This window comes from Rhamphochromis sp. 'chilingali' (assembly GCF_963969265.1).
Source record: "Rhamphochromis sp. 'chilingali' genome assembly, chromosome: 11".
Taxonomy (NCBI): domain Eukaryota; kingdom Metazoa; phylum Chordata; class Actinopteri; order Cichliformes; family Cichlidae; genus Rhamphochromis; species Rhamphochromis sp. 'chilingali'.
This window is the reverse complement of record NC_137938.1, coordinates 33,290,485-33,301,460: the sequence shown is the minus strand read 5'-3', so window position 1 is coordinate 33,301,460 and position 10,976 is coordinate 33,290,485. Positions and strand designations below refer to the sequence as shown.

At 40.4% G+C, this 10,976-nt stretch overlaps 1 protein-coding gene across 1 annotated transcript; it reads right to left on the bottom strand.

Moving 5' to 3' along the window:
- Positions 1 to 4,984: 4,984 nt before the first annotated feature.
- Positions 4,985 to 8,494, bottom strand: LOC308406183 (uncharacterized protein). Its single transcript, XM_080897048.1, has 5 exons — positions 8,413 to 8,494; positions 6,964 to 7,805; positions 6,313 to 6,510; positions 5,928 to 6,138; positions 4,985 to 5,562 (listed from the first exon to the last, which is right to left on the bottom strand). The coding sequence occupies exons 2-5, from the start codon at positions 7,694 to 7,696 to the stop codon at positions 5,301 to 5,303; spliced, it is 1,404 nt and encodes a 467-aa protein (XP_080753174.1). The 5' UTR covers positions 7,697 to 7,805; positions 8,413 to 8,494; the 3' UTR covers positions 4,985 to 5,300.
- Positions 8,495 to 10,976: the final 2,482 nt, after the last annotated feature.

Here is a 10,976-nt window from a genome sequence, read left to right as displayed (position 1 = left end):
GCACTTTGGTGTACCCCTGGTTTTAAATGTGCTATATAAATAAAATTGTATTGTATCATTGTTTTATATTGTTATTATTGTTTTACATTGTTTCTTTTTAAAGGCATTTTTATATTGTTAAGCACTTTGTGCAGCATCGTCTGTCTGGAAATGTGCTATATAAATAAATTTGACCCTGACCTAATAACCGGCTCAGAGGACAATACAAATTTTCAAGGTAGCACATAACTTTTCATGAACCACCAAATCACTAGAAGTCCTCTATAATCTATGAGGCTGTGCTGTGAGATGCTATCAGTAGCACTAAAGGAAAACACTATGAACATGACTGTAGGAAGGACACTATAAAACTATACTATGAGCTATTATTAGCAGTGCTGACGAAAATGCTGTGAACATTTCTAAGGAGACACAATAAATTAAGAAACAATACTATGAGTTTCTACTAGCAATACTAACGAAAAAGGTTAAGCACCAAGAGTCACCACATGAGCTAGGGCTCGAGCTCAAAGTCACAAAAGGGAAGTGGGGGGTCCTATGAGGGAGTCTTAGAGCTGTCCATGATGAGGACTGACCAATGACGATCTTGAGTCTGAACAAATGACTGCTTTTAATGGCCTCATGTCTTCTACCCACTGAACAGCTAATAGTATTGTGTGCATTTCTGCAGTGTATAGGGAGTGCAGAATTATTAGGTAAGTTGTATTTTTGAGGAATAATTTTATTATTGAACAACAACCATGTTCTCAATGAACCCAAAAAACTCATTAATATCAAAGCTGAATGTTTTTGGAAGTAGTTTTTAGTTTTAGCTATTTTAGGGGGATATCTGTGTGTGCAGGTGACTATTACTGTGCATAATTATTAGGCAACTTAACAAAAAACAAATATATACCCATTTCAATTATTTATTTTTACCAGTGAAACCAATATAACATCTCCACATTCACAAATATACATTTCTGACATTCAAAAACAAAACAAAAACAAATCAGCGACCAACATAGCCACCTTTCTTTGCAAGGACACTCAAAAGCCTGCCATCCATGGATCCTGTCAGTTTTTTGATCTGTTCACCATCAACATTGCGTGCAGCAGCAACCACAGCCTCCCAGACACTGTTCAGAGAGGTGTACTGTTTTCCCTCCTTGTAAATCTCACATTTGATGATGGACCACAGGTTCTCAATGGGGTTCAGATCAGGTGAACAAGGTGGCCATGTCATTAGTTTTTCTTCTTTTATACCCTTTCTTGCCAGCCACGCTGTGGAGTACTTGGACGCGTGTGATGGAGCATTGTCCTGCATGAAAATCATGTTTTTCTTGAAGGATGCAGACTTCTTCCTGTACCACTGCTTGAAGAAGGTGTCTTCCAGAAACTGGCAGTAGGACTGGGAGTTGAGCTCGACTCCATCCTCAACCCGAAAAGGCCCCACAAGCTCATCTTTGATGATACCAGCCCAAACCAGTACTCCACCTCCACCTTGCTGGCGTCTGAGTCGGACTGGAGCTCTCTGCCCTTTACCAATCCAGCCACGGGCCCATCCATCTGGCCCATCAAGACTCACTCTCATTTCATCAGTCCATAAAACCTTAGAAAAATCAGTCTTGAGATGTTTCTTGGCCCAGTCTTGACGTTTCAGCTTGTGTGTCTTGTTCAGTGGTGGTCGTCTTTCAGCCTTTCTTACCTTGGCCATGTCTCTGAGTATTGCACACCTTGTGCTTTTGGGCACTCCAGTGATGGTGCAGCTCTGAAATATGGCCAAACTGGTGGCAAGTGGCATCTTGGCAGCTGCACGCTTGACTTTTCTCAGTTCATGGGCAGTTATTTTGCGCCTTGGTTTTTCCACATGCTTCTTGCGACTCTGTTGACTATTTTGAATGAAACGCTTGATTGTTCGATGATCACGCTTCAGAAGCTTTGCAATTTTGAGACTGCTGCATCCCTCTGCAAGATATCTCACTATTTTTGACTTTTCTGAGCCTGTCAATTCCTTCTTTTGACCCATTTTGCCAAAGGAAAGGACGTTGCCTAATAATTAATTAATAATTCTGCACTCCCTGTATACTGAAAGTCCATCATTGATCCTTTTCCCCATTTCAACCACAAACTCCGGGATCACAACTGCTACACCAGTTTGACTGGCTGCATTCTTTGATGCATCTGTATATATTTGAACATATCAATGTAAGCCTGTACTGTATGAGAGTTTAAAATAAATGCCCTATCCTTATTCTTCTTGTCCAATAATGTGAATTTAGGAATTATACATAGAGGTATTGCTGGTAATGGCACTCTTTGACCGATGTCTAACTGATCCAGTTCAAATTAACCAACCCAGTGTATATGGCCCTCAAAGACTTCCTATCTGCTCCCCAGTCCCTCCCAACTAAACACCTTATTATTTTTAAATCTTTTTTTACATTTATCCAACACTTTCTGAATGTGTACACCCCATGTTACCCTTTCATCAAACCACAGCTTCAAACTTACATTTACTCACTCTAATTCTTGACCATATAACTTAAGCTTGACATCCTCACCAACTCTTTTCCTTGTAAAAAACAAAAAACAAAACAAAAAAAAAACATTGTCTTGTCCTTATCAACTGAGAATTTAAAACCAGACTTATATCACAACTCTTCAACTTTTCCAATTGCTCCCTGCAGTTTCTTTACAATATACTCTACATTTTCCCTCTCTTCCATATTGCTCCATCATCAGCAAAAAGCAAAAGCCCTATCCCACCCTCTATATCATTAAAAACATCATTTATCATTAAAATAACTAAGAACATAACACTACGCTCCCTTGAGGTGTATCGTTTTCGACTGGAAACCTCTCAGAGTAAGCCTTTCCAGTCCTCACTTGTATTTGTCTTCCCTTTAAAAAGAAAAAAAACAACAACCTCATTTTGATTTATTTTTACATTAATCTTTCATTAATCATTTGCTCCATTACTTTACAGATATTTGATGTTAAAGTTATAGGCCTGTAATTTCCTGAGTTTGTATCATCCTTCCCTGGTTTACTACCACTGCCTCCTTCCAGCTTTGCAGCTTTTGAAGACTGTGAGCTCTGGGGCCTGTTCTTCGTACGTCGCTTACTACATCCAAGATCAAATGACACATCCAAGACCAAACCATCGCGCTAACCGTGAGCTCGCTAATCCGGTTCCCCGAACACGCCTGCTGTTGACGATTAGTACAGCTGGACGCAGTAATGTGACATCACTGGGTGTCGTAAAAGGGGCTACGCATCGATAGTAGAAACATTGATCGGCAACCCGCTGATTGGTCGGCGAAAATGTCGAAGGGGCGTGCTCGGTATTTTCCGGCAGCAGAGCAAGAACTCATGAGTGAGGGATTTCAGGAGTTTCAGAGTTTAATTAAAACGCAAGAGAACACTGCAAAGGCTGCAGAAGCAAGGAGAGAGGGCTGGCAGAAAGTTGCTGACAAATCAAACTCGTAGGTAATTTAATAATAATACTAATAATAATGGATTGGGTTCATATAGCGCTTTCCAAGGCACCCAAAGCGCTTTACGATACCACTATTCATTCACTCCCACATTCACACACTGGTGGAGGCAGCTACGGTTGTAGCCAGGCTGCCATATCGCGCCATCGGCCCCTCTGGCCAACACCAGTAGGCGGTAGGGTAGATCTATCATATGACACTATATTGTCCAATATCATATGGCATTATATTATATTATAATATGTTATATTATATCCCCTTTCACATTAGAGCCACAACAGGACCCACAAGAACATGGGAACAAGTAAAAGTGGAATACAGGAGTATTCTACAGAATGGTAATATTTATCTCTTAGATTGCTTTTCGTCTCTTGGCAAGGTAATACTGGCCTGTAATACTCTGTTAGTTTGTTCATAACAGCAACCAAGAAAAGGGCAGAGGAAAAAAAGACAGGTGGTGGTCCTGCACCCCCTCGTCAACAAGTTGGTTAAGTGAATAATACCCTCACGGGAATATCGATATCTCTCAATGAGCACACTGTCGCGCTGAGCTAAAGGATCCTGTCTGTCCCGCAATATACGCGGAATTCTGAGGACTCTCCTTATCAATCTTGCACCTTCCGCAATGGGTGGCTCGCGTATACGGACAGGACATGGCTGCGACAGGCTTCCCAAATCCACCTTCGCTTTTATAGCTGTGGTCTCTCATCTTGAGTACACGAAGTAATTTACAATTACTACTCTGAAATATGAATTACATCTGTAATAATCACATACATGTAATAGAATGTTAATAGTACATTTCCCTTTTTTAGGAAATGACCTGTATGTATCTGTGTGACATCAATAAAAGGATCAAGTGCTGCATTATCTTTAGTTACATTGATGTTATTTATTTATGGTGAAACAGTGGTGGAATATCGCTGTTGCTTTCGTATAAATGAAGCGGACATACCTGCGTGGCCACGATCTAATCCTGTTTACATAAAGTAAACCTGCTCCCGAGCAGGTTTACGCTTACGGCTCTGTTGCTATGACAGCAAGTCCCGTATGAGCTTCGGGGAACCGAACGATCCGGGATCACGCGAAATCGTCAACAATCTAATCCAGCTAACTTACTTAGCGAGGTACGAAGAACAGGCCCCTGGTCTTAAATCCCCATAGACACAGGTGTTGCCAATCCAAGTAGACAAGGTGGAAACACTGGTACAATGGAAAAACCAGCACTCACCCGGACCATGACAGGGTCGTTGTGATTGGGTTTCTTTTTATTACTGTCTTTTTTGCTGAAAAAAGTGAAGTGAACTAAATTTCCACAGCTAGACATGAGCGTGACACTGATAATGTCCTTCTGAGGAGGGAGGCTTTCTATACAATCACTTGGAGGTCTGTATTTTGATTTGAAAGCTGTTGAATGAAATAATAACTAAATTCACAGAAAAACAATAATGCAGTTCTTCATGAAAAGTAGTTTTTATTTGATCGAAAAAAAAACATCATAAACACTCACAGAACCAGAGAATTTCTCATCGTAACATGGTTGAACCAAACCTTTTAAAAAAACCAGTAGAATATTTCATCACATCATTTTAACTATGTGTAAAGTTCTCTGCAGCAACAAAGCAGCAGCTTCTTGCTCTGACCTTCATTTATTTTAAAGGTAGTGTTGCACGCATTGCGAGTTCTTGGGTTACTGACAGTTACAGAACTGAGGACCTGCTGCATCTACATGAAAGTCCAGTCAGTTAGTCGCATGAGGCACTGGAGGAAAACTGTATAATATAATTTTTGTTTGTATTGTTCACTTTGCACTCCTCAGGATTAGAATCGTGTTTCCACTCTTTCCCAAATGCAGTCGCATTCTTGCAAAACGTTCCTTTCGGGCATTGTGGTCACGATGCTGAACCTGTTCCTGGAGATCTCCTGCAGCTCCTTGATCAGTCCCTCCACAGATGGACTCGGCCAAGTTTTGTTTTCGTCACTTATAAGAATGTATGTCTGTCTCTTGATCAGCTCCAGTCGCTCCAGGTGTCGCAGCTTGTTGAGGAACAATAGGTCTCTTGTTGGTTCCTCACGGTGGAAGCTACAGAAGACAAGACAGGAAAAAACGTCAGCTCTAGTTGCGTGTTGGCAACGATAGACCCATAATGGGAACTTGTTGACACGATTTTCTGTAGTGTTTCAGTTGTACTTAAATGGTAAATGGTAAATGGCCTGCATTTGTATAGCGCTTTTCTAGTCCATAGGACCCCAAAGCGCTTTACACTACATTCAGTCATTCACCCATTCATTAAGAAATCAAGACAGAGAAAAGCTTCATTTGCAGCAAAATGTAAATGACGACACTTTTTTCAAGTGAGATGATTTGCTGCTGCAGGTCACACATAAACCATCAAATGGAACTTTTACTTTGTAATAGTAATATAAATAAAAATCTGCTGGGCATACCGTATCCTGAGAGTCTTGAGTTGAGGAAACAGTGTAGGAAGCTGTTTGCAGAGACTATCAGCATAGCGGTTCTGATCTATGTCCAGATGCTCAACTTGCTTGAGTTGAGATGCAATGGAGCTCATCTGGCACATGCATATAGATGTTCGCAGTGTCAGACTGGTCACCTGGGATGGAAGGTCTTCCGTATAAGAGGGAAGAAAAGTCCCTCCTATAAGGAAAGAAACGACAGGACAGAAGTTACAGAAAACAGTTTTGGCCTGGAGCTTCACACAGCTTCACTTAAAAAACAAACAAAAAAAAAGGATGCATGCAAGACAACAGATTTTTGCTTACTACACACACTTACACACATTACAAAGATTAAATGCATGTTTTGACTCACCAATGATTGAGAGTGATTCCAGCTGTTGCAGATGACTGAGCCAGGAATAGAGGTTGCACTGCAGACCATCCCAGGGGTACCTGTAGTGGACAGCAAGCGACTTGAGTGAAGTCAGACCCCTCAGCGCGTCCTCCGACAGGATGATTTCTGTGTAACTGACCAACTCCAAAGAGATCAGTTCTGGGCCGCCGTACTCTCCTACAGGATAAAAGAGGTGGTTAGCTAAACATTTAGTCTCTGTCAGTTAAGTTTAGCATAGTCACACAATACTGCACAACAGGCTGTGTGATCACAATACTAATCAGAATAATAATTCCTAAGGAAATTATGTGGGTTACAGTTGGTCTAAGATAGTAACAGTAATAGACTAAACCAATTAAATAATACAATATATTACAAGAAATAGCACTAATATATACAAATCGCTCAATTATAAACATCAAGAATATTACAGAGGTGAAATATATATAATAATGCAGCATGTGTGCAGCTCAACTGACTTCAATATGATGGGTTTTGTTCCAATATTAAGGCATAATGTCAAGAAAATATTGTATTTTCTTGATGAAAAGCTCTTGTCAAAGGTGTAAAAAGTGACTGTATTGGTTCTGATGCTTGCAAGTGTAAAATATAATCAGGAGACTGGCTTACCTGGGTTTTCTGGGTCCAATGGGTAGAAGTAGTTGTTGGGCAGTGGCACTGGTGGCTCCCCTTTCATTCCCCAGGATAAGTGTTTGAGTTTCTTCAGTCTTAGCAGCAGGTTGTGGAAGATGCAAGAGGGCACTGGCCTCATCCTCTCAAGCCTTTCACTTTCCTGCTGGTGGAACAGCAAGTACTCCAGGTTAACCAAGCGTGACACGCTGTTAATGAACGCCACAGTGTCGTCGCAGGACATCTGAATGTCGCAGACGCTGAGGTGAGTCAACCGCTCGGCTAGTTGCTGACTCTGACACTGCACCAGTAACGGCCCAACCCAGGTGGCGTTTCGTACCCCAAGACTCGTCAGGTTGGGGAATTCACACAGGTTGTCTAAGTATTTCATCTTGTAATATCGCCGTTCCCTCACACAGACAATGGTGTTGAGTGATGGGAGGGACTTGCTGAGGATTTTCCAATCTTTGGGTCGTAAATGTCGCACTGTGGCACGGCTGACCCCACGGCACTGCACGGTGTCCCAGAATCCAGATGTGTAGCGGGGAAAGTTGGAGAGTCCTGCTGTATAATCCTTCCACAGGGACGGGTGGTCGATGAGATCTCTGAAGTGTCTGCAGCAGAGGCGGGCTGTGTGCTTTTCCTCAGTGTTCAAGTAGCCGAACACCAAAACCCAAACTTCAGGTGGCAGATATGGTAGCTCCTGGACCTTCATGTTGACTGTTTGAGCCATTGCACCTCAATTCCTTACACAAATTCAACCAATGCAGAGGCCGCAGACCTACAATTAATAGTCCTTTGTCCCTGAGTAATCACACTGATTCGCTGAAATGTAGGAGCACCTGGAAAGGGAACAACAACAATTTACAATCCAGACTAAACAAAAAATGACCAAGACCTCACTTAAGCTCTTTTTTTATGTAAAAGGTGTTTATTTTTGCCCCAAACTATTCTGGCAAGCCTCACACCTCCATCAAGACTGTAATATGAAATAACTATCCCAACGTCCTTGTGGGTTGCCATGTGAATTTAAAGAAGCTTGTTGAGGTGAAATTTGCTTGTGCCTGTGAGTCACTGAAAACAAGGCCTCCTTGTATTCATCTCCAAACAAATAAATTAATCTCTGACTCAGTCTGGCTTCATGAAACGTGGATATAAAAAGTCATTATTACAATCCTAGATTATTTTCACAAAGCATTTCATGCACACGTTAATTCCCTACAGCCAGCCAAAAAGAAACAAATGAAGGATAATCTGAGATGTGTTTTAACAGAAAAACCACTTTCACTCCCAAAATTACTTAAAACAGGTCAGTAAAGATCTATCCATACTTTAAATGCTTAACTTGACGAAAACAGCATTGCAGTACATCTAACCAGCAGAGATGCTACAACAGGTAAACTTGAACTACACAGCAAATTATAGTTTGTGGCAGAGAATAATCCTTACCTTGCAGGAGTTTCTGAAAAGTAAGAAGCAGATGAAGAAGCTCTTCCAGCCTGCACACACACTGGGCCAAAGCAGAGTGACCATCCCTGGTCTGTGACCCTTTAAAAGCTTGCTGGTACTTAATTAACATATGACTTTGTCAATAAAATAATCCCTGTATATCCTCCTATTTGTCTGCTGTTGACATCATCAGTCAAGTGGGGTGTGTCAACGACTCCTTTTACACCTCAACAACTCTCGATAGGTCAATCAAACGTGCTTGAGGCTGAAGCTCATCACTCCATTGTTGTGTTCCAGACTGCTTGATCACATCACTTACATGTCTCCACACCCCACTCACTGTTTCATGTTCTTTTTCTTTCTCATATGTAACTGAAAACCCACCATGACATATTGCTGTTGTATATGTTCGTACAGAATTCCTGTGTAAAACGTCTAAACTAGCACACTTAGCAAACAACACCAGTCACACTGAGCCACACATTTTGTCCCTTTTTCTTAGCTAAATACCCATATGGAAAAGAAATAGTAAAAACTTATATGTGATTACTCATGAAAGTGGCCACTTTCTCATTACTTTCATATATTGTTTTAGCAAGTATCCAAAACATACAAGTTTCATTATATAATTTTCAAGGGATCTTATATCTGTTTTCACTCTTATAGACAGATACAAGCTGTATAAGATTTATATGTATCTTTTCCATATGGGTAGAAATCAAAGTAAAGAATATTTTCAATGTTTCAATTAAAAGAGTTTATTTCAAGCTTGTATTAACTGAATGTTCTACAGCACCAAAGGTTTTGTAATAGTTACACAGATCTTATCTGCAGTCCATCACTGTATATCTGCTAACTCAGATACCAGCAAACTTTAACATTAAAAAAAAAAAAATATATGTTTTTAGCACAATTTATTTTTTCAGCAGTCTAAAATCTGCATGGAGCCACATAAACATGTGACTATTCTGCAGTAGGTTATTTGTTTATGCACTTTAACTGTATCCATGATCCCTTACAAAAACACTCCAATTATAGTAAGAACTGATCTAATCTTTAGATGATAAATTTCTTCCAAATCCTTTTGTAGCAGCTAGAGCGGGGGTGTCCAACTAGATTCCCCGAGAGCTACTGTCCTGCAGCTTTTAGACGCATCCCTACTCCAACACAGCTGAATCAGATGATGGGAATACATCTTCAGCGTGCCATCAAGTTTGGCAAAGGCTTGATAACGAGGTAGCATTTGATTCAGGTGTGTAGCTCTCGAGGACTGCAAAAAGCTACACACTGTTCTACAAATTAAAGGACAGAAGTGCATGTGAGAAAACCAACTTTAATCTGCCAATCTTTGTACAGACAATAAAGTCTGTCCAAGGATAACCAGCAACAGCTGACATGACCTATTCATCCCAACAGTTCCAGGAACGACCCCCCACCCCACTGTAACACAGGCCATAAATACCAGAAAATTCAACCCTTGGATTTGCTTTTCAATTAGTATTTCTAAAGACTCTTGTGTGTTGTAAGAATTCCTAGGCAATGCAAATAAAGTGATTAATGACAAAAGTAACTTGAAAAAAAAAATCAACAAAAGAGTTGATAACAACAAAAATAAAAACAAACAAAAATAAAAACATGGGTAAACATACACAAGGAGAACAGACAGAGATAAGCAATAAGGTGGAGACCATATGCACCAGTGAATGGACACAGATGAAAACAACTGAAAGTTGAAAACAATCGTTAACAACCTTTAACACCTTCAACAGCTCCACTCTCATTAGTGTCACAAGAAAACAAGTGGAAACAGACACACAAAGAGACTTCTTACATAAACAACAGAGTGTCACACTAACAGAATAACCTAAACTAAGTAAAATAATGTGAATGATCATGATCACAATTATCTGGCTAATATATTGATCTGAACAACAACAATCTATTTAGATTTATTTTCAAAGACTTTATTTCTGAACCTTATAGAATGTAATTCAATAAGAGGCTCTGAGTTATTTGTGATGTGGCTAAAATCAATATTTTTCACGCAAGTCTGCCTTAAGCTGAACATCCCGCGAGATTTTGCTGTTTTCTAATAGGTTATTTTTCCAGTGTCCAATCATAAATATTTTAGTGGCTGCAGATTTTTAGCATTTTATAATTCATATCAGAGAAGCTCAAAACTGTTCAAATTGCTCTCCAGGGCATGGATGCTTGATTTCAGCAATTTCCTGCTTCAAACCCACATTCACATAAGGCTGAAGGTTGGAAAGTAATAGTTGTTGGCAGCAGAGGCTGCAGGCGTAGGCAAATGTTTGGAGGCCCCGGGGTAATGCAGAGTGCACAACAGCTGCATGAAATAAATGAATGGATGAGAAATCTGAAGTTATAGGTGCAGATTGCAGAGGCAATTCCTCTCTACATGCAACTAGCTGATGAGGTTTCTCTTCTTTGCACCAGTTTAGAGATGATGGGCAAACACGTGTTTGTTGCTTTGTTGCCAGAGCAGCACCCACTTTCTAAAGTCCCCCCCAAAAAGCCTTTAACTGTTTTGGTTAAACACATTC

Excerpts from the sequence above, each read along its gene's own strand:
- LOC308406183 (XM_080897048.1), bottom strand. The coding sequence starts at position 7,696 with ATGGCTCAAACAGTCAACATGAAGGTCCAGGAGCTACCATATCTGCCA. Across the intron at positions 6,511-6,963 it reads ATTGGACCCAGAAAACCCAG|GAGAGTACGGCGGCCCAGAA; the intron begins GTAAGCCAGTCT and ends TTTATCCTGTAG. Across the intron at positions 5,563-5,927 it reads CTCAAGACTCTCAGGATACG|CTTCCACCGTGAGGAACCAA; the intron begins GTATGCCCAGCA and ends TGTCTTCTGTAG.